Here is a 24,126-nt window from a genome sequence, read left to right on the forward strand (position 1 = left end):
TTCTGGGATCTTTCTCCCTTTTTTGTTTGCTACCCCGTTGAACTTTCCAATGTTCACAAGACCTCATTTAGATGGAAAAGGCACATTCGCACCCGCACACAAAGAAATGACACTAATATATGCATTTAACAATTGTGCTTTCCCCCCTTCCCCCCTCTCTCTTTATTTCTTATTCCTCCTCTGCCACCGGGTCTAAAGTCGGCTCTCTAATTTCATGCAGATCTGCGGTGCTTGACTGCTGCATTTTCAATGAGCAGGTAGTCCGCCGAGACCCCGCCGTGGAGCGCAGCTAGTCCCACGCTCCCGCCGAGGCAATGCAGAAATACATCAGGACCAATTACGATATCAACTTTCAGCGGCGTTCCCATCGCCACCAAGTGCTTGTGTATCAGCCCCGGGCGCTCTGGCGCTCTCCCTTTCTCTCCCTTTCTCTCCCTCTCTCTCTCCCACACTCTCGCTCACACTCTCTCTTTCTCTCTCTCGCTCACACTCTCTCTTCTCTCTCTCTCTCTCTCTCTCTCTCTCTCTCTCTCTCTCTCTCTCTCTCTCTCTCTCTCTCTCTCTCTCTCTCTCTCTCTCTCTCTCTCTCTCTCTCTCTCTCTCTCTCTCTCTCTCTCTCTCTCTCTTAAATCGCATCTCATCTGAAAGTCTTTGGGGCTTTAATTATATTTCCAGATAGATGGAATTCTTCATTAGTACCTGATCTGAATAGGTGATTGTGTGCTGTGCTCCCCAACCCCTTATTCTCCTTTCCTCTCCTCCTCCTCCTCCTCCTCCTCTCCTCCTCTCCTGTTGTGTTTTGGGAGGCCATGGTAAACACAAGGCGTTGGGAAAGAAGCGTAACGCTCGACATATCGTCAAAAGCGCAAGGCATGAAAGTTTAAAGAAATATAACGAGCAATAAGAATAAGTTAAGCACAGGCATCGGGAGTCAAATTGTTGCCTTTTTTCCGTTTGTTTTATGATTCCAAAGTGTTTGTTTGCCAAAGGACTATCGCGTGTGTTTGTTATTTTGGTTTGTCGCAGGATTCCTTGTCAGTCGAGTTTGCTTGCATAGACAAGACAGGATTATTTTGTCTTTCCTTGATCTTTTTTTTTTCTTCTATTTTTCAGGTCATTGCATTTTGCGACATCCGCATTTTTTTGTTTGCTCAGTTACCTTTTGGGAAAACCTAAATACCGCATCTCTCTCTCTCCCTCTCTCTCTACCTCAATGCCTGTCACACAATATTGAGTTATGACCTTCACTTGAAGTGTTGCCATGTTTGTTTACACGTTTGTGACAAAACAAGCCACTTTTCATATTAGCTGTCACCGCGTAGCCCGGCAACAGAGGTGACATAAAAGAAGATGCTTCTCTGTCTTTTTGCGCTCTCTCTCTCTCTCTCTCTCTCTCTCTCTCTCTCTCTCTCTCTCTCTCTCTCTCTCTCCTCTTGACTGTCACATGTAACTCCAGGATGTCAAAGGTAACACAATGAAGTCTGTGTGTGTGTGTGTATTAAATGTGCATGTGTACATGCCTGGCGTGTGTGTTAAGCGTGCGCGGTACATGCCCAGTGTGTGTGTGTGTGTGTGTGTGTGTGTGTGTGTGTATGAGGGTATACACCTTCGCGAGACGAAAGCACAGGCACCATCGCGGCGCTGTTAAAGCGATGCATATTCCTCTCTCATTAATTATACATCAATATGTAACAGACGAGGAGGTCTTAGTAGCGGTAAGCGGCGAGGGGGGAGTGTAAGGGGAGGTGAGGGGGGGTGGTGGTGGGGGGGTGCTCTTCAAAGCCCCCCCTTCCTCAAATGACTGTGTTCCTGCAGGAGCTCCAGAGACCCCCCACCCCCCCATCCCTGGGTGCACCCAGCTCGAGCCGTGGTGAGAACCTGGGCCCCTGTGATCTGAGGCAGAGGGAGAGAGAGAGAGGGAGAGAGACACAGTGAGAGAGAGCGAGAGGGAGAGAGAGAGACAGACAGACAGAGGAATTAGGGAAATGAACGTTTTCAGAATATCGGATAATCAGAGAATCATCAGCCGCCCCATGTCAGCCTTCAAAAAGTATGGATCCCCCCCCGCCCCAAACCCCCTATACCCCCTATACCCCCCCCCCCCCCCCCCACAGGCACCAGAGACTCTTTGACTGGGGGAGTCAAAGTCTCGCCTCCCATTAGAAGTGGGAGAATAATGAGGCGGGCTGGGTTTTTTATTATTTCTTCTGTTCTTCTTCTTATTGTCTTTTTATATTCACACATCGGAGGTGACGGACAGGTTCACCCCGGCCCTCCTCCTCTCCCCCCCCCCCCCCCCCCCCCCCCCACTCTCACTTTCATTAGAAATAACGACGAAGAAGAGAAAAACGAGCGGTGAAATCTTTAATTCAATTTATTTATTTAACGGGTTTTATTACAATTGGAGTATTTTTTTCTATTTCCTTTTATTAAAAAAAGCACAGAAAGCGGGCGAAAAAGGGAAATAAATCAATCCCAACTGTCAATACGACCATAATTATATGAGCCGTTCCCGCGCGGCCCAATCGGCAGGCGTCCGGGGTCGATTCCCTCTCTCGCCCCTCCCTCCCCCCTGCCCCTTCCACTTCCCCTCCCCCCCGAGCTCCTGACCCCGGGCAGGTAATGACCTGTGACATCGCCGCGGCCAGCCTGTAAACACGTAAGTGGTTCCTCTCAACTTTTATTTAAACAATTGGTATCAGCGGCCCACCTTGCACCCTTATCTAAAGAGGGTCTTGACCCCAACATACACCATATTAAGCCCCTTTATGAAGTATGGGGAGGCGGGGTGGGGGAAGGGGGGCTCATAGGGACCTCTCTGGGGACCCCCCCCCCTCCAAATCAGCCCCGGTCACCTCCAGTGACCTGCGTGGCCGTCACCGACACCGCCGCAGAGGGCAACTCTCTCTCTCTCTCTCTCTTGCTCTCGCTCTCGCTCTCGCTCTCTCTCTCTCGCTCTCGCTCTCTCTCTCGCTCTCTCTCTCTCCTCTCCCCCCCCATCTCCCCACACTCGTTCACTTTTATATAATCCTGTCTTTTTACCTCTCCCTGATTGTCCGGGTCATGGTAGCAGCTTCGGGTGTTGACTCGCCAGCCTGGCCTGCTCCTTCATGGCACCGCTTCGTAAGAATACAACACGAGGCGCTCTGGATGAAAAGCGTCTTGCTGAAGCGACTTCAGAGTAAACAGAGGGGGCGCGCGCTGCGGCTCAGAAGCACGACTCGCATTGTGGCCGGTGTGGCGTGGCGTGGACATGATTTATTTGTCAATAACATTAGCATCAGACAGGGGGGAGCTCGTCATGCAGGGCCAGGGCCGTCAAGTGTAGGCCATCCTGTCATTAACCAGAGCCATGCCCCCCTAACCCCCACCCCGCCCAGCTAACACAAGCGACATCAATATGCACCGCCGTCACTCCAGGTGGCCCCATCCGATGGGTTATCAGAGGATAGAATAATGCATAAAATCTAGAACTTTGCATCTTATACACCTCTCCCTCACCCCCCACCACCCCCCCCCTGTCCATCCGCAACATTAACTCCTGACTGCGTACGAAGACGAACCCGCTCGTCGTCGCCGTGACAACGTGATTATTACCTGAAAAATGATTATTAAACAGCACCTCACGGGCCCCCCCCCCCCCCCCCCCTCTCTCTCGCACCGCTCAAGACAAAAGAACGCACGGGGGCCGCGCATCAATCAAACGTATCCCCCTTAGGTTTTTATTTTTTTCCCTTTGCTTATTCCCCCCAGTTTAGGCAAATTGCCTTGTGGTGTGCTGCGCGGCGGCTCTGTGTGCTGGAGAGTGACTGGAAGGTAGCGGCACCGGGAGAGAGGGGAGAGCCTGGGGAGGGCGAGGACGCTCCCTCTGTAGTGGGGGGGGGGGGGAGACGCGCGCCGTGACATGTTTTCACACAATGCCAATTTGGAGGGATTTTCGCATAGATCACTTGTCATGTGCTCTCTTAGACCATATAAATGAGAGAGAATGGGAGATCACTAATTGAATTTTCATGACTGAGTACATGTATAGACTAGAAGGAAGCCAGGCCCCCCCACCCCCCCCCCCCCCTCCTTACCCGCCTGCCACCACCATCAAACCACCACCCATCACCACCACCGCCGCCGTCGCCGCCACCACCTCCCCCCTTCCCCACACAAAACCTCGTCTCGATAACAAGACTATTGTTCGTGGGATCTTGTTCAGGCGGCGTGCTCGAGTGTCGCCGTCTCTTCTGTACACACAGGGAAGTGTTCGGCATGTCACAGAGAAAGGTTTAGGGGGGGGGGGGGTGGCGGCGTCGTTCGCTTGAAATACATCTCCCTCTCTCGTCTCTTTTCTTTCTTCTCCCACTTCTTCTCCTTCTCCTTGGTCCTCGTTCTTGTCGCGGCGGCGGCGACAGCCGCAGCAGCAGCGAGAGCAGCACAAGCGGGCCTCTCAGTCACGTAGTGGCGGGTAATCCGGGGAGGAAGATAGCGACGCGGTCTACAGTGGTAATGGAATCAAAGCCCTTTAATGTGGTCGGTTAGGCTCGGGATGATTTGGAGAATTCCACCTCTTAAGTGGGGATGATATAATGAATCTACTCTGAATAGAAAGCAATTAAAAGGACAAATTGGTCTGATTAACCTCAAAGTCATCCCGCCGCTGCCACGAACGGGCGTGCAACATTCAAATTGTTATTATTAAAAAATGTGGAGCAGATTTGCAGTCTTTTTGGCCTCTCTTAATCCTTTTAAATGAGGCAGCGAACTTTTTTAATTTTAGCCGTGACCTTTCTTCGAGCATAACCCAGATTTTTCTGCGTTGGAAATAATTTCCCTCACATTAGCTTCCGTAGCATAGTAATGCCGTTTCTGAGGTCCAATTGAGGTGAGGCGGTGCATATTAAATGAGTGGAAAAGTTAAACGACGGGGTCTTAAACACAAGGACACGACACTCTGGGGTTGTGTAAAGAGTTATTTGGCAAGTAATCTCTCAAATGTATCTTTTAATATTTTTCTCTTTTTGTAATTACTCTGCGAAACGTGCAATTGCGGGATGAGCAATGTTTTTCCCGAAGTTATTTTGTTTTGTTCGGAAAGACACAATGGAATAGTTCAGGCTGGTTTAAGATAGAGGCTCTGGATCAGTTGCCTGGGTGAATGATTAAACAAAGGGCCGGGATTTGGCCGCTCTCTCCCTCTATCTCTTACGCCTTCCTCTATTTTCCTCTCAATTCAATTCAAAGAGTTGTATTGGCATGGGAAACATGTACATTGCCAAAGCCATGTAAGATAACACATATAAATAGTCATAAATACAAAACATTAACAATCTATCTCTCTCTTGCTCTCTTTCTCTCTCACTCTCTCCCCTCCCTCTTTCTTTCCCTCTGTCTCTCCCTCGCACTAATTCTCTCTCCCCCCTCCCGCTTTTTCTACCACTCTCCCTCTTCATCTACCTTTCTCCCTCTTTGTCTTTTCCCTCTCTTTCTCTCGCTCTCTTCCCCTCCCTCTTTCTCTCCCCCTCTCACTTTCCCTCTTTCTCCCCCTCTCTTTTTCTCTCTCTCACTCTCTCCCATTCCTTTTTCCTCTACCTCTCTCTTTCCCCCTCCATCTTTCTCTCTACCTCTCTCTCTCTCTTTCTCCCCCTCTCTCTCTCTTCCCCTCCCTCTCTCTCCCCCTTCCTCTTTCTCTACCTCTCTCTACCTCTCTCTCCCTCCTTCTTTTTCTCTCTCTCACCCTCCCTCTTTCACTCTCTTTCTCTCTCTCACTCTCTCCCTTGCTCCTTCTTTACTTCTCTCGTCCAGACTCCTTCTCCAGCCGGGTGCTGAGGACTCTTCTGCAGGAGGTGAGGTTTGGGGAGACCGTCTCCTACAAACGTCTGGCCGAAATGGCGGGAAACCCCCGCGCCGTGCGGGCGGTGGGAGGAGCCATGAGGAGGAACCCGGTGAGTTTGGGATGACCTTTGACCCCTTATTGTAGTTCTGTTCTTTTAAATCACCGCTATTGGATGCTACAGCAGAGGTTTCTGCATTGTTTGTTTCAACAATAAGCCAGGTTTATGAAGATCTGATCATTTGACTTAGTACATCCTAATGTCATTGTTTGAAACAATTTACAATGAGCATTTATACATTCACAGATTTATTTTAACATTTTATGAGAGATTTAGTTTGGAAATGAACACATTGGAAACAAATAAACACATCCCTGATTTTATCCCGAATTCATATACATCTTGACCACCGAATGTGTGTAGGCAAACAACAGAACAGTGTCCAAAAAACTCAGTCTCTGTGCCACGCTTTACATAATGGAACAAGATGTAAAACCTGCTAAAAATACAGAGTGTATCTCTCACCTCGTAGGTTCTTACAGAGATTTTTTACTGCTCTTATGGCGGTTATGAATCGTACTTAAAAAACTGGCTTGGAGGCACAAGCCCTGGTCTGCATCACTGTCTCTGTGTGATTCATTGTGTGTGTGTGTGTGTGTGTGCCCCCATGCATCCGTGTGTGTGTGTGTGTATGTGTCTCTGTGTGTGTGTGTGTGTGTGTGTGTGTGTGTGTGTGTGTGTGTGTGTGTGTGTGTGTGCGTGTGTGTGTGTGTGTGTGTGTGTGTGTGTGTGTGTACACAAAATGGAGGGCCAGAGGGCAGGCGGTGTGTCTTCTTTTGATCAAACCCTTTGATCAAAGCGCGTTTAGCTCTGCCCATGTAGCGCTGTGGGCACCAGCGAGCAGCTAGCGCTGCGCCGCCTCCTCTGTAGACAGGGGAGACCTGCCAGAGGAGGGTCTCCCTTCACCTGCACACACACCTAGCCAACACACGCGTGCACACCGCACACCCACCTCACACACACACATGTGCACCGCACACTAACAAACACACATCACGCGCACACATCACACACACACATGTACACAAACGACTCACAAACACATGTACACATCGCTCATACACCTAACAGACGCACGTGTACACATCACACTAACAAACACACATGTACACATCACGCACACACCTAACAAACACACGCGTACGTACACATCACACTAACAAACACACATGTACACATCATACACACACGCGTACGCATCACACACACACCTAACACACACACATGTACACATATGACTCCCATGTACACGTCCCTCATACACCTAACACACACACATGTACACATCCCACTAGCAAACACACATGTACATATCCAAACACACCTAACAAACATGCGTGTACACACCACATACACCTAACACACAAACATGTACACTTCACAATAACACATGTGAACAGCATAAACATACATACCTAACAAACACACAAGTTCAGATCACACACAACCCTAGCATGTACATATCATACAAAGCTAACAAACTTAAAACATCACAGCACCTAGAATTTAAATTTCTCACACTCACACACAAATTCCTCCCCTTCGATCCCCTGCCCGCCTACCCCCGATACAATCCCACGCACACCACCTGACATACACGCACAGCACACAAACACACCTAACCTGTGTACACCTCACATACGCCTAACTGCACACACATCCCACACAGACCGTTTTGGGCATTTACTTTACTCCTGGGTTTGCTGTGGCATATATAGAATAAAAATACATCCTTCTGCATTGGTTGAGGTCAGACGTTTCATTTTAATTTGTGAACGGACATTTTAATATTAAATGTAATACAAATCTAGTGGAAAACATATCAAATCGCATTTACATCATAATAAAGTTGTGAATATAGATCTGATCTTACATTTCCCAACTAGGATTAATAAAAAAAGATCTTATCACAATAAATAAATGTTCCTCAGTAAAGGAACTCATTGTAAAATGGATGTGTAAAAAAAAACAGTACTTTTATCTCTCCTGTGACAGGCTGGCAGGCTGAGCCCCTGATACATATCCACCAATCAGATGGTCCGTGTCAATTACATGTCAGCAGTTCCTCCACACACAGGCTTCAGCTGTGGAGAGCTCAGCACCACTCTATCGATCTCTCTCTCTCTCTCTGCTACTTCTCTTCTCTCTCTCTCTCTCTCTCTCTCTCTCTCTCTCTCTCTCTCTCTCTCTCTCTCTCTCTCTCTCTCTCTCTCTCTCTCTCTCTCTCTCTCTCTCTCTCTCTCTCTCTCTCTCTCTCTCTCTCTCTGCTACTTCTCTCCCCTCTCTCTCTCTCTCTCTCTCTCTCTCACTCTCTCTCTCTCTCTCTCTCTCTCTCTCTCTCTCTCTCTCTCTCTCTCTCTCTCTCTCTCTCTCTCTCTGCTACTTCTCTCCCCTCTCTCTCTCTCTCTCTCTCTCTCTCTCTCTCTCTCTCTCTCTCTCTCTCTGCTCTCCCCCCATTTTTCTGTGGCAGCTTGTCTTCACCCTGGATTTGAGTATTGATAAGCCTAGTCTAGTACCCCCCCCCCGCCCCCACCCACACCTCGCTCGTGAAGAGGCAGATCTGAAGGCCTTCAGGGTACCCCGGCGCTGCCTCCAAACCCGGGGAACTTTATCGATCCGAATGGCGGCGCAGTATTTCTCTGTCCGCAAGGTTAATCTGGGGCTTGGAAAGTTTTATTGCTGGTGAGACGCGGGCGGCTTTAATGCCGGATTTGAACGGGGAAACACACACACGCCGTGTCCCACTGTGGCAAAGGAAAAATAAAACGGGAAGGAATGGGAGTGGAGGGCTGGTGGGCGGAGCCATCGAGCGGGCGTAACAGCAGTCCATCACGGAGTCGTTTCAGTGGTGAAACGAGGCGGTATGGCTACAACCTGTTTCTCAAACGTGAAACGCGTTCTCTGAGTAAACCGTTCCAACTGAGCAAAATAAAACGGGACAAATAAATGGTCAAAGTGGGGAGGGGGTTGGGGGGATGTGTCCACTGGCCTCGGACGTGGAGACGGCCTTTCATAATGGCGGCCGCGGGGTTCTCCCAAAAACCTTTTGGCCGTCGCCGTTGTTCGCAAATCCACCAGGATTGCAGTCTCCGAGATTTGCATCCTGTTTAATCTTTCGCCGTGCATCCATTTGGTTTACAAAGGACTCGGGACCCCCATCCACCACCAGCACCACCCAGCACCACCACCACCACCCCACCCACCCCATACCCTGCCGGTAGCAGCCGGCAACAAGAGTAACCGCTTCGACAACTTCCTCTTTTTAATGATCATAGGGTTATCAGATCTTAATGTTGACACCCTCTCTCTCTCTCTCTCTCTCTCTCTCTCTCTCTCGCTCTCTCTCTCTCTCTCTCTCTCTCTCTCTCTCTCTCTCTCTCTCTCTCTCTCTATCTCTCTCTCTCTCTCTCTCTCTCTCTCTCTCTCTCTCTCTCTCTCTCGATTGAATATTCATCCTGCTGCTGGTGTTTTTGCCTATTAATTTTTTATTGGGTCTTTGCTTTACACTATTAAAGAGTAGAAAACATTTACACCCAAAGACGGAGCAATCACACTCCATTGGTGGGTTTGTGAGCGGGATCAAACCAGACACGTGTGGCGTCGGTTTTAGATTCAACATGTGATCATGAATACTCTTCCATTCCATGTTGGTACAAAGTAGGAAATGCTGGTGATCACTCAAAATATATGCCTGTGTTGCCATGCAACCTGTATGTGTAAGGGGTAGCATGAGCAATGAAGGTGTGTGTGTTTATATGTTTTAGATTGGTGATGATAATGTGTGAATGTTTTTGAATAGTACCAAAAATTGCCATCATTTACTTGAAGTAGAATAATTCATAATTTTTGCCTACATTGGATTTCACGTTAGGTTCACGGCCTGTAAAAGTAGTGAAAAGATCATTGAAAAATGTGCTCCAGCATGCTCCCCAACAGTCGTTTGTATTATTTGAACATTTCCCTTCAGCTTGAACGCAGATTAAAGGGCCATCCTCCGAGAACTAAACAAAAATTACACCCTCTGTCGGGGGTCCTGTTTTGTGTTCTCCAGGCATGTGTGTTTGCTTCATATTTTTTTGTGTCGTGTCTTTCCGTGACCTAATTTACTCTCTCTCCCTCTCTCTCTCTCTCTCTCTCTCTCTCTCTCCCTCTCCCTCTCCCTCTCCCTCTCCCTCTCCCTCTCCCTCTCCATCCTTCCTTCCTTCCTTCCTTCCTTCCTTCCTTCCTTCCTTCCTTCCTTCTCTCTCTCTCTCTCTCTCTCTCTCTCTCTCTCTCTCTCTCTCTCTCTCTCTCTCTCTCTCTCTCTCTCTCTCTCTCTCTCTCTCTCTCTCTCTCTCTCTCTCTCTCTCTCTCTCACTTTCTTTCTCTCTCTCTCTTCCTACTCTCTCTCTCTCTCTCTCTCTCTCTCTCTCTCTCTCTCTCTCTCTCCCTCTCCCTCCCATCCTTCCTTCCTTCCTTCCTTCCTTCCTTCCTTCCTTCCTTCCTTCCTTCCTTCCTTCTCTCTCTCTCTCTCTCTCTCTCTCTCTCTCTCTCTCTCTCTCTCTCTCTCTCTCTCTCACTTTCTTTCTCTCTTCCTACTCTCTCTCTCTCTCTCTCTCTCTCTCTCTCTCTCTCTCTCTCTCTCTCACTCTCTCTCTCTCTCTTTCTCTCTCTCTCCCTTCCTCTCCCACCCTAGGTCCCTCTTGTGATCCCCTGCCACAGAGTGGTCCCCAGTAGCGGGCCGAGTGGCGCGTACATGGGGGGCCGGGGCAACCACCTCAAAGTATGGCTGCTCGCCCACGAGAGACCTGGAGGGTAGCGTCACGTAGGGGCACACACACACACACACACACACGCACACACGCACACGCACACAAAACGAGAACAAAATGTCATCATAAAGACATAAAGTTTGCCATGCTTTGCCAGGCCACTATGGATGTGTTGTTGATATTATTAGCGGGGAGCGGATTCTTAAAGTCAGTGAAATGGCAGCTCGCCCATGAGAGAAATAGGAAGGTTAATGTCCTGCACACAGAAACTCCAAAAGCTAATATTAAGTGTCATGGAGTTTGCCGTGAGCCAGGATTCTGTGAAGGTTTTTGTTGTAATTATAAGAAGTCGTTGAATTTAACTGAATGATAAAAAGGAGGCCAATCCTTAAAGTCATGAGAAGCGGGAACACAGAGCGAAACTACCATAAAAGTCAAAGTTTCCTGTGCGTTGCCATGACACTATAAACATGTTTTTGTACTCAAATAATAACAGAATAGAATAAAAACGGAATAACATAAAGGGGGCTATTCTTAACGTAAATAAAGTATGTAAAGTGCGGTACACAAACAAAAAAACGAAACAAAAAAACAACAACCTTTCATTCTAAGAGTCCTTAAGTTTATACCGCAAATTGCCAGATACTATGGAACAACTGGAGGTGATGGTAAATATTCAGCTGCATATTTAAAGGAATAAAGAAATGATCTAAGAATAGAGAAGCTGGCTGGCTAATGTGATACGGAGTCGTGGCAGAATTAGAATGTACAAAAATAACCTAAACAGAACACAAGGAATTACAAACATATGTTCCCACGAGTCTCTGTGCTGTTTGCCAGATATCGCTGGAATGGCTTTTCTAAAGAATTATTATTCCTTTAAAAATATGTCTCTTGCATTGTTATTGTTGTTATTTTCGTTTATTATTTTTTTCCCCCTTTCTTCAGAATTAGTCTTTGTAACTCTTGTTGTTGTTTTTTTTTTTAATTTCCTGCCAAGTAAATGCTTTGTTCGACATCCAGTACTAAAGGCTGGGAGTTTTACGGCTACAAAGCTTTGTTGTAAGGCGTTGGTTTTGTCTTCATTTAGATCTCATTGTTGCGCTCTGGTCGTTATTATCCGTCTATTAACTAGAGAGGTGATGCCGCGCATTTGGATTATAAAAGTACATATAATATGTATATGAATGTTTTTATTTGTCTTTTTGTCACGCGATCAATGCAGTTGTGTTCCTGCTTCCGTTAGGTTTCCACTTTTCAACGTGATATTTTTATTAAAAAATGTGTATAAAATGCCTTTCATCTTTAATGGTTTTTAATGATTCCTTTTTTTTTGTGCTTCAGTCCAACATTATTTCCCTCCCCTTGCTCCTCTCTTGGCAGAGACGTCAGCTGTGTGGCAGGGGCTGTAACTCATATCTCTTCTGAGTGGGTTTTATTTTTCCATTAGAGGGCAGCACAGAACGGGAAACTGAAATGAACATTTCAACCTTGAATTCCTAACGCACATCATTTAATCTTTAACTTTAAGGATCATGTTTTATTTCATTTTCATCTTGGGTTTATTTGAGTCCTTCCACGTGAGGCGTCTGCGCTGGCCAACGTTTTGCACCAAAAAGACAATTCACTCGGATCTCTGTCCTGTTAAATTGCATTCACCCTTCCTCCATAATTCCTCCAGCCCTCACTTGATGTCACACTCTCTCGACATCATTCAACCGGATTTACTTAAATCCGGCCCCTTCTCTTTCCACGTTCGTTATTTCCTCTCCGGAGTGACCCCGTACTTGGTCATCGTGATGGGCCCCTCTGCACAGCCCTGGTGGCCCACTAACAACCCCACCTCCGAAAATAACCTCCATCCTAACCTTTCCTCAGCCCAATTGAGCAAGGGGGCCCCTTCACTCCCACTGAATACATTTGATACCACGCTGCTTTTTTTATCTCCCTCCCCTCCCCTTCTAGCGTATCAACTGCGTTCAGATGTCTGATTCCGACTGGCTGGAGTCGCTTACTCCGCCATCGGAGCGCAGATCCAGCCGCGGCGCTGGATCTTCAGGCGGCAGACAGGCAGATGAAGAATGAGACTCAGCCCGGGGTTTCACAGAGAGCTAATGATGCCTGTGGTGGCTACAGGCTACTCGCGGCCCCCCTAACGAAGCGAGCGGTGACACAGCCACAAGGGGTCCCATTTAAGACAGCCCCACTCTGAAGTGCAATGTAAGCACCCCTTTTTTCCTCCCTCGCACTCTCTCTCTCTCTCCCTCTATCGCTCTCTCTCTCCCCCTCCATCTCTCTCTCTTTTCTCTCTCTCTCCCCCTCCATCTCTCTCTCTCTCTCTCCCTTTTCTCTCGTCTTTTTCGCTCGTGGCTACTAAGTAAATTCTATGGAATTCCGTGAATTGAGCGAAAGCCAAGAAGACGCGTGTCTGCTGGTGGTGGTGGTGGATCTTCGCCTTATTGATGTTGAAAGACAAGTCCAGCCTCAAATATTCATGCACGCCTCCTCGCCAGTAATTGGCGTGTGTGATTATTAATAATGAATGTGTTGTTATTATTTTTTATTATTAGTGGTCGTGGCAGTAGTCGAAGTCGTGGCCGCGTGGTCCAAGTTAATTAAATAATAAAAAAGGGGCTATTCTTAGTATTTTTTTTTTAAGTGCCAGTATAATTATAACGCTAATAGAATGGTTTATTTAATTTATTTTGTTTCGCCGAACATGCGTGTACCTCGTGTGCCACTTGCGTGCTCCGGCTGGCGACGAGATGAAAAGGAATTTGATTAAAAGAGAGTCTGGGACGATCTCATCACCCGGGCTGTTAATCTCTGTGAAAGCGTTAATTTTGGCCTTAATATCCGCTTCCTCTACAGAGGGGGAAAGTGACTGAGTGCGCATGCTGTGTGCGTGTGTGTGTGCGCGTGTGCGTAGGTGTGCGTGTGTGTGTGTGTGTGTGTGTGTGTGTTTGCACGTGCGGGAGTGCGGCTGCGGCAGCGGCAGCATGTGTGTGTATGTCCATATGTGTGTGGGTGAAGTGGATGATATTGAGCCTGACTTCATAAATCACCCAGACACTGATAAACTCCCCGTGCACCCACACTCCGCTAATGGGCAACCCTTAAGGAGTGTGAGTGTCTCGTGCGGTGTTTGATTCAACATTTATTAACCCCCTCACACACACACACGCATACGCACACGCGTGCACACACGCGCACTCAGCCACACACACACACCCACACACACACACACACACGTGTGCACACACATGCTTTAACATATGACAGAACACTCAAGTGAGACACTGAAAGAGCGGGGATATGGTTGGTGGCTTCGGGGCTGTTAGTCGTGGCTTTTGACCTGACCAGGGTGTATTATTAATGCCTGCCGGTGCAGCCGCAGTATATTTTAGATATAACTACTACTGTGTATCTCACCGCTAACATCCTTGGCAAACAACACCCTACACAAGCTAAAACTCAAACGTCATGTTTTTCTTCATGATGGAGCCGGGTCACGAGATCACGTCAGATACCCGCACCACCGCCGTGTTTAAACGTTATAGTCACAGTTTGAAGACATTCTGGTTTTCTCACAAACCGTATAAAGTGGATCATCTCATAGACACATGACTGCGGCTGTGTTAACCAACAAGAGTGCCAACTGTCATTCACCAAACTAAGCCGAAACGCAAGACGACATGCAAATGCACTCACTATCTGCCCTTCACTCAATGTGCTCGCGTAACTCGGGCAGAAGTTTGGGTGCGTGCGCTGAAACCCAAAAATTGAAAACAAGCTAACTTAGTTTTTTGTGGAGCATTAACAGAGCAAGGTCACCAGGGAACCCAGCGGCCGCTTGGCCATGCAGATAGGAAGCGACCGGCGCTCAGACACACAGACACACAGACATGCGGACCAGGGAGACAGACAGACATAAGGGTAGGAAGGCGGGGGTGGGGGGGGGAGGGGGGGGGGTTGCTTGGCTGTGCTATCGGGTTGCCCCCCCAACCACCCCCCCGCCCCTCCTCTGTCTGCCGGGAGGCCGGTCTCGATGGCCCTGACACGGCGGCTCCGCGCTAAGACAGCTGGTGTGGTTACGTCTGACACCAGCACACGCACACACACACACACACTCACACAGACTCACACACGCGCACGCACACCATGTCTGATACACACACGGCACGGCACGTCATGGCGCTGTCCACGCCACGGATCACAGAGGGAAAACATCATGGCGCTACTTTGATGTTTGTGTGGAGGGGGGGGGGGGGGGAGAGTCATAGGGCGCATTATCTCCTGTTTACAAAGAGTCTAAAATCTTCAACGCTAATGGGGAAATAAATAATAAGGAAAGACCCTGAGCGGTATCCTTGTGTTTGTGTGTGTGAGCCGTGTTTCTGTGTGTATTAGGAGGAGCGTCAGTGTGTGGGCGTGTGTGTGTGTGCGCTGTGTGTGTGCGCAGTAGAAGGAGCAGGCACATGTGTGTGTGAGCTCGCGGCGTCACCTCGGCTGTGTGACCCCGTGGACCCGCGGTGATGTGGGCGGGGCTCTGTCTAATTGAGAGCGCGCTGATGATGAACGACCATTATGAGAGCCAGAGCCAGTGTGTGTGTGTGTGTGTGTGTGAGTGAATGTGTGTGTGTTTATACCTTTGTTATTGCATGTGTGTGAGTGTATCCAAGTGAATCTGTGTGTTTATATATTTGTGATTATATCTCTGTACGTCTGTGTGTGTTTGTGAAAATGTGTTTGTATATGTATGTGTCTGTGTGTTTATATGTATATATATATATGTTGTGTGTAATAACATGTTCTGTAAGTGTTTGTGTGTGTATGGATGTGTGTGTGTGTATATAAGTATACATCTATGTTTGTGTATAAACAAATGCATGTATGCGTGTATATAATTTATGCATGCGTGTGTGTGTGTGAATGAATAGTAGCCATACATGTGTGTGCGTGTATATATAGGAATGCATGTATGTGTGTGTGTGTGTATTTAAATTCCATGTATGTGTTTGTGTGTGTGTGTGTGTGTGTGTATATGTATATGTATATATATATATATATATATATATATATATATATATATATATATATATATATATATATATATATATATATATATATATATATGCGCGTGTGTGTGTGTGTCTCTCGATATATGCATGTGTGTGCATGTGTTAATTCACACCACCCGTCCATGACAAGGCAAGTCGTGGTACGGGGAGAAAGTGCAGAGCTAGCCCTGGTCATGTTGACGAAGGCTGGGGGGGGCGGCTGGGCAGGCGGCGGTGGGGGTGGGTGGCTGGGTGGCTGGGTTGAGTAGGGGGGCTCCACCACACATCAGAGGCTCCAGGACCCCATGGCACCAGTCTCTCCCTGGCCCAGTCTCCCCCCAGACGGGCTGGGGAGAGGAGGAGGAGGAGGAGGCGGCATCTGGCCTCCGTCAGCGCCTCTGGCCCCAGTAGGCTGGGAGTCTAGGATCTATACACTGGCTGGAGAGGGGGGGACGGGGGGGGGGGGGGGGGGACACAGAGTGGGGAGGAGAAAACGGACGAGAGTAAAGGGGACAGTAGAGGGAGGAGGGGACTGCAGAGGTGGAGGAGAGAGGTGGGGAGGAGAAAGGGGAGGAGATGGGAGAGCAGGGAGGGGGGAGAGAAGGAGGGAGGAGGGGATAGGGAACAGAAGGGACGGAGGGTGAGGTAGGGGAGAGAGGGTGAGGGCAATGGAGAGGAGAGGGAGAGAGGAGGAGAGATTACGAGAAACATCACCATGTAGGACCGCTTTTGCTTTCTGCAAAACAAACAAGAAAGATAACATGCATGCATGGTTGTACGGACAGAATATCACATGCAGGAGGATGCATAATGAAGGGATTGATAGTGTTTTGGTGTGTTTGTGGTTTGCATGTGTTTGTGTATAGATGTGAATACGTGTGTGTTTTGTGTATGTATATGAGGAGAAGTGTGTCTGTGTGAGTGTTAAAATACTCTTACGGAGATGGATTTCATGACAAAAACCGTTGGTACTTTGGTATAAAGTGATAGAAGAGCCAAGAATAATAAACCCTTCCACTAAATAAGAAACCAAAAGAATACAATAAAATAAATAAACTACTTATTCAATGTTGACTCGACTCCATTTTAAGTGTGTACACGTGTGTGTGTGTGTGCGCTTTTCTGTGTGTGTGTGCGTTTGTGTGTACGTGTTTCATGTGTGTGTATGTGTTTCATGTGTGTGTATGTGTTTGGTGTCTGCGTTTGTGTGCTCACATGCATGGTAGAGTGAGAGAGTGAGGGGGCTTGGGGGGGGGGGGGGGGGTCCTATCAATGCCCCTCGCTTATTATGATTGACGATTGATGATTAAGTCCTAGAGCCAGCAGTGCACCCCACCCTCGCCCTCCTCCACCACCCCCAACCCCACCACCACCTCCACCACCCCCCCCCCAACCCCAAAGCCGGTGACTTGGAATTGGATGTGACACATACACAGTTCTGCGTGTTAGGTAATTCGTTGACGAGGGGCCAAATTCATTTATGGAACAGCGGTATTGGCAGGCTACGGACACTCTCTGCAAAAACAACGATAATCACAGCGGTTTGGCGCGGCGTGACAAGGACTCTTCGGGGAGAGGGAGAGAGAGAAGGAGAGAGAGAGGGAGAGAGGCCCGCGTGCCACGCTCTGCCTTTGTTGGCCAGTCCTAGCTGGGAGAGAACGAGGGGACACTTCCGCCACTGTTCTCCAGATGAGAGAGGGCTTAAGACCACAGAAAAGAGAGAGTGCTGGTGGAGAAGGGTGGGGTGGTGAGGGGGCTGTATGGTGGTGGTGCTGATGATGATGATTTGGAAAAGGAGGGACTGATTATATTGTGCCCGGGTGTGTTCTTACGGGGTACTTAAGGCCTTTTTCTGATTTTTTTATTTATCAATGTAGGAGCCAACGTTGAAGTAAGGAGTAATAAAAATAAAACATTTAAATCGGGTTGGGGGGAAAGTGAGTGGAGAAAATACGTTCGTAAATAATACTCCACTTTAGCGCTATACTACAACTACTCAATAAAATATTGGATAGATTGGAATAGATTATGTTATATTAATAATAACAATATATGTATGAATGTCGATGCTGGCAATATAACGCATAATACAACTCAATGTAATAATACCTCAAAATATCGACAAGAGAAAAAAGTTTAAACGAGCAAAGTGACGACAAGGGACAATTTCAGCACGCGGGCTGATGAAATAAAGGCGGGAAAATAAATCGTGGATAATGAAACATGAGGGGAGCCCCCCGTCTCCAGCCATTTCATCTCTCCTCCTCGCTCCCCCATCCCTCCTACTAATGAGCCTTATTGACAATCAAACAGGCGCTGTCATGTCCCAGGATGCATCGCTCCGCGGCCCCGGCGTGTTTGTCACCGTGTCCTGGCAACCAGAACCAGAGGCTGGGAGACCGGGCTGGCAGTTAGCGGTTTCTCGCCCAGCAGCGCTGCCTGAAAATGGGCCACTTCCTGTAGAGCTGCAGCTGCCGCCTCTGCTACTTCCATTACTTTCTATAGCATGCAGATGTTGTATCAACATTCCCCCCGCCAAGGGGACCGCAATAACGGCGAGACTTCATGCCATGTTGCCGAGGCACGTCAATTTCTCAAGTGGCACAATTAAAGAGGGAAATACAGTACCGCCATGTTTCTTTTTCTTTTTTTTTGTAGCTGCTGAAATCGGAAAAGGAGATTTTTTTAACTGCTGTTTTTTTTCTTCTTCTCCGTCTCCTCCCCAAAGGTGGCTGTTTCATAAGGGTTCAGAAATCCACCCCCATTTTTTAACGGCACTTTTTCCCCGAGTTGAGCTGTTCTGTAAGCCTTTGTGTGGGAGACCTGTAGCGACCCACAGCGGATATGGAAATGGGGCTAAGGTTTTATGGGCCAAACGGATTGGACACAGCGAAGCTCAGGGGGCATGAATATTGGATGTTATTTCTGCTCTCTTTTTATGTAATCCATTGCCAATACATTATTAATAGATGATATCATATCCAGAACCAGTGGACAAAGCAGTACAGATGGGTGCTATGAAAGGGGCTCTATTTGGTGGAGACTGCTAGGGCAGAAAATGCAGTTCAAGTGATATTATTTTAACGCTCCAGTCTAACAGTCTGTGACCGCTCGTTTCTTTCCAAAGTACTCTTTCTCTTTTCTTTTTTTGGGGGGGAGGGGGTTGTGAGGGTAAGGGTTGGGGGATGACGACTTTGGGAAGTACATAGGGAGTGAAATATAGTGAAAACTTGTATCTCGACCAAAAGCGGTAAAGCCCCAGTATTTGGTTGGTTTGAAATGCACTGAAACATTGATGAAGTATCAAATGACACCCAGATACAAGTTTAATGTATTTCAGAGCACTGGGATGCCCGGCTGCTGCTGAGACGAAATCTTTGGGAAGGATCGGGAAATGTTTTGTTTTTTTTCTGCTTCTGGCAAAGCCAAGTCCCAGCGTACAGTAGCTAGGGGAAACGTTGTTATCTGATGGACTCATTCTCAGGCAGAAGATAAAGTTAACGTCCAGCTACAAAAAAAACACCTCAATAAATAAATAACAAAGTCATGGTCAGGCACCTTCAGAGGTCTGCCTCGTCATCGCCTGAAAAGTGAAGTTTTCGAGTTCGGCAGCGAACTACGTTTTGTGTACTCGTCCTACGATGTTCCCCAACTTCTTGGAGAAACACTTTGCTTGGCGGTTTGAACGAACGCTGTCCGTCAGAGAGCAAATCCCGGAGCCTTCAGTGGTTCAGCGCCCCTGACCGTGGCGAGACGGAGAGTCATCAGTAGTGATTGTTTGATTTATAGGATCCTCTTAGTCTCGACAGGGTACACATGCGGCCACAAAGGCGCTTAATCAACACACGGGCGGGAGCGGAGGTAGAGCAGACCTATAAGTGTTCCAATAAGAGACTTACATAGGGGCGGGCTGGGGGGATGCGTAAGGTAATATTCCTCTTTTAAGGTCAGTTTGAATTGTTTTTCCTCATGGGAAAGGGCTTGATTGATAAAGCCCAAACAAAAACCTCTTCTCTTCTGAATGCCTGTCCTCCACGGCCCCGATGAAGGCCTCCATTCCTTTATATCGTCCAGCCCAATTCCCAGCATGCACGGCCATTGTGCCGCTTTCAACTGGAGCTCTCCATTGACTGGCCCATTGTCCGGCCGCTCCTTTGTGCCTCGCTATCACCGGAACACGATCTTTCACCTGACGTTAGCCCAGGTACTGGCCATGGTCACGTCGTACAGGCCGCCCCCCACCCCCCCACCCCACAGCCAGCACCCCACTCTCCGGCCCCCCCATGCAGGCGATGAGACACGCTGTGAGGTAAATTAACGCAGGATCTTAATGAGAAAAAAAACACACTTATTCCAAACCTCAGCGTTTCTTCAAGTTTAGCGTCCAATGCGCTATAATCCCGGCCTCTTGAGTTATTAGTCATCCGAGGACAGTAATCATTTTAACGTCCGATATTTGTTTACTTCCTGGCGTATATTATGGGAACGGTCTATGTTTTTCCGTGTGAATTAGAACAATGCAAGCGCGCACTGATGTTCGAAGCGCTGCCCCCGGCAACACGAGGCTAGTTAGAATCAATATTGCTTTCAATATTTCTTTCCTTTGACAGATAAGCAGGAGCGCGAGGGAAAGTCTTGATAAGAGTGGCGACATACGGACGTGGCGAGAACCCTCACTCTCTTTTGATTGGCTGACCCCCGTGACCTTTGCCTTGTTGTGCGTTTCGAGCAGAGAGGCGGGTGGATGGACGGAGGAGGGGTGGGGGTGGACGGCCGGGTGGGTGGGGGGTCTAGTCAGGCTCTGGTTATGGCCGTTATTGACCCAGGATTTATAAATATTTAATGTGCACATTAAGATCATGGTGGAGGGTAGCCATTAGAGTTTTGCAATAAAGAGGCTCTCATGAAGATTGAGTGGTGTGGCAGAGCCAGGGTTTGGTCATCGGGTAGAGAGAGAGAGAGAGAGCTGGCAACAATAACCCACCACCACCACCACCGCGGCTCCAGGTCATTCTTCACCCTTTTTATTCATCCTAGTGAGCTCACCGTTTTTTGTTTTTTTTGTCGATTTCCAACAGAACATGGAGGAGGTGTGTAAACATTCAGCACACGTTTGCAGTATTCCAATCCATTTTATGTGGCGTAAGCGATGGTATTGTCAGTCACCATATCGAGGGACTAAATGGTGACAGTGTAGGGTTTCTGTACATTATTATTATTTGTGATATAAGCTCACAGCTGACCTCTCGGGAGGAGGTCACGCCGCCCGTAACCATAGCGATTGACCCCCGAGCCGGTGCCGCTTGCAGACCTGACATAACGCTCCATCAGGAGGGCCACACGTCCGCCCTGTTGTTATCACAACACACACTTTGATTATCGGGAAAATGATTTCAAAGCACAAAGTGACTGCCTGTGGAAAATGGAATGTGTTCTTTTCAGTGTATCTCCGTCGTGCCCCCCCACCACACACACACGCACACGGTGCACTATCAGCATTGCCTGCCACTATCTTGCGCTAGCCCGAGAGCGGGCGACGCTAGCCTGTTGACATAATAAGGTCTGATATGCTGATTAGCGCTCTCGCTTGCATTCATTTAATTGAGCATTAGAGGGGGGAGAGGAGATGCTCTTGGACAATGTTGCCTTGATGAGAAATTGACATTCTGTGACCCGATCTCCGTGACCAGAGAGGTTGCTAGATAAGATGTTTTCAGTTGTTTTTAAGGAGAGACACTATTCATCCCACTAGCTACTCGCCCTCCTACCCCCAAGCCCCCCCCCCCCCACCACCCAACCCCGTGTTTGACCCACTTGATGAGTATAGATTTCACTGCATCCCCCCCTAACACCACCATCACCCCCTCACCACCACACCGCCTTTTCAGCTCCGCAACTATGAAGGCTTCAGAAAACGATAGCAGTCCTTATAGACAATGGATAACCTTGCTCTTTCGATGCATCGATTCTTTATTAACGAGGTGGCTTAATGTGGCGAAATGAGGGGGATTTGAATGAGGCAGGGGGTTGCTTTGAATAAAATAAATTAAAAAGCGTGCACCATTTATGAGACACTACAATGGATGTTGGGGAAAAACGCCACAAGTGAAGTGTGTGCTGATAGTAAATGTATGGAAATAGTTGTTTCAAAGAAAATAAGGAGTAAGAGAAATCTCAACTTTTAATGGGTATTACACGTCCGTTAGGTTGCAGTAACAGTAATGTGGTAAAGTCTAAACACTACTACCGTTAGACAAATCACTGGCTAATCCTTCTTCGTCGTCCGTGTCGTGAATCAGGCTTTGCTTTCTCTTTTGTTGCCAGTTTTTCAGCCAGCAAGAATTCCACATTCGAGAGGAACTACTGTGTGTGTTGTTGTTTTTTACTGAAAACTTTTAATAAAACATCACTTTCACTCATCACTCATTTCTGGGTTTCATTCCAAACTGTGGCATTTTTTGACGTTTTCTTTCCCTGTAAACACATGTTAAGCTATTGTGGCAGAGTCATACTTGGTGAGTAAAAATGGCCTCCATACAAGTCTACAAAAACAGAAAGATTTTACAACCACAGATGGGAGTGAGTTCATGTTCCCCTCCAAGGTTGTTTCCCTCATGCACATTAGTCTATTGGATCTTAACAACTATCATATGGGTCACAAACAATTTATTTGACAATACAACCAACAAAGTTTTTTTTCTCCAAAATGGCCTGTATAGATAATTTAAAATCAATATAAAAATAAACAATGAAGTTTGACTTCCCCCCCACCCCTTTTTTTTCAAAATTGGACAGAGAGTCTTGACAGAGTGAAACAAGTAGTTTTTTTTCGAGGATACACGTGAAATATATGGACATTGCAGTTCATCAAATACAAAAAAGGGAAAACAAAACGAAATGAAGGCAACAGTTCTTGGCTGGAGTATCTGTGCTGCATCACTATACCAAGGGCATGACGATTAATACATACATAATGAAAAGCAATATACAAAATTTCGGAGATAAATACATTATTTATAGTTGATATGTTACAAAATTTCCCTCAGTGAGCGCAAGTGTGTATTGGAACGCAAAGATGACGATGAGCTACCATAAACCTACAATCTGAAATGGATTTCAATGTTACGTTTTTTCAAAGTTTTGTCGATTTCTAAAAGAACATGGAAAAAGGACAGATGTATAAATATTTAGCACAAGTTTGGCAATATCACAATAGTCTACAATTTTTATAACCACATAGAAAACACATACGGGATTTTGGAGCGAGGAGGAGGAGGAAGAGGAGGAGGCTGCGACCTCTGTCAACAAGAAACTTCACAGTAGCCTAGGAATGCATTAATATACAGTGCTAGCAAAAAAGTGGAAAACATGACAAAACACACTTGCTTAAAAGGAAGCTCTAGACGTAGAAGTACATCGGTTTTATCAACACAGCAAAGTGTTTTATACACATCAGTGTGCTTTGTTGACTCAAAGAGATTTTTTTTCATTTGTATTTTGTTTGTTTTTCTTTTTTTTTCTTTTTTTTTTGAAGATGAGTTCTAGCTACAATAAATTACAAAATTTAATTTAAAATGCAGGAATGAAACATGATACAAACTTACCCGCCCAGCTTCCCTACCCCTTAACGTGTATTTGTTGTAATTTGTGATCGGTTTTTCTACATTATATATTCCATATATTTTTCCAGTTGAAATTCAAACTTGGCCCTTGGTTATTTTTCTCACACATAAAAATACAAAAAAGTCACATTATAAAGACACACAACTGTGAATCTATTCAAAGAGAGTTGAAACATAAAACAATTTCTGAGGCAAATAAGTTCAAACGTACTGTACAATACATCAGTTATTTTTTGTTTTACTATACAACCGAATGGTGAGTCCACAGAGTATCTTCCAGTACTGAATGAATGGCTGAATTGACCTCTAGCCGTAGCCAAGGTCAAACCTCAACCACCAGGTATATAAAATAAACACTTGTCTCGTGTCCTCTTCACTGTTGATCAAATAAAGACAAAAAAAGTAAGACAAAAAAATTCCCTCAGACAAAAAAAATATCCATAGTGAGAAATCCTTCCGTGTTTTAAGTCCAAGTCCTTAAAAAAAAAAAACGTTTTGTTTTTTTCCTTTTCTTCTTCCTTCATGTTAAAAAGACAATATGCTGCTTACTATACAATGCACCAGCATTGCTGCTGGGTGCTACAAGGGACAGTCCAGGGAAGTGGTAGTGAGTCGATTGGTGCTTGAGATTTTTTTTTTCTAAAAGTGCATTTATTTACATAGGGGGCACAACCAGGCCGGACATTGCTGCAAAGAGAGAAAAGGAGACGTTAGCATGGAACAGTAAACACCACAATGGCTATTTAAGAGAAATTATTGAACAAATAGATCTTTAATTCTGTGTCTGTGTGTGCAAGTGTGTGTGCATATG

At 46.8% G+C, this 24,126-nt stretch overlaps 2 protein-coding genes across 11 annotated transcripts in view; one reads left to right on the top strand and one right to left on the bottom strand.

Annotated features, from left to right (window-relative positions):
• Nucleotides 1-18,247, top strand: part of LOC115559905 (methylated-DNA--protein-cysteine methyltransferase) — a 32,770-nt gene extending 14,523 nt beyond the window's left edge. For 2 of the 4 annotated variants that reach the window (XM_030379086.1, XM_030379087.1), the window contains exons 4-5: nucleotides 5,794-5,933; nucleotides 10,558-11,942. In XM_030379086.1, the coding sequence (XP_030234946.1) occupies nucleotides 5,794-5,933; nucleotides 10,558-10,680 (263 nt within the window). In that variant the 3' untranslated portion in view covers nucleotides 10,681-11,942. Of the gene's footprint in view, nucleotides 1-5,793; nucleotides 5,934-9,397; nucleotides 9,975-10,557; nucleotides 11,943-18,006 lie in introns of those variants that run through there. The other 2 variants (XM_030379089.1, XM_030379088.1) reach the window with 2 other exon arrangements.
• Nucleotides 18,248-21,856: 3,609 nt separating this feature from the next.
• LOC115559904 (transcription factor COE3) overlaps nucleotides 21,857-24,126 on the bottom strand; it is a 92,726-nt gene continuing 90,456 nt past the window's right edge. For all 7 annotated transcript variants that reach the window (XM_030379078.1, XM_030379077.1, XM_030379081.1 and 4 more), the window contains exon 16: nucleotides 21,857-24,002. In XM_030379078.1, coding sequence (XP_030234938.1) covers nucleotides 23,971-24,002 — 32 coding nt within the window. In that variant the 3' untranslated portion in view covers nucleotides 21,857-23,970. The remainder of the gene's footprint in view (nucleotides 24,003-24,126) is intronic.

The sequence above is a fragment of the Gadus morhua genome, chromosome 15, assembly GCF_902167405.1.
Source record: "Gadus morhua chromosome 15, gadMor3.0, whole genome shotgun sequence".
Taxonomy (NCBI): domain Eukaryota; kingdom Metazoa; phylum Chordata; class Actinopteri; order Gadiformes; family Gadidae; genus Gadus; species Gadus morhua.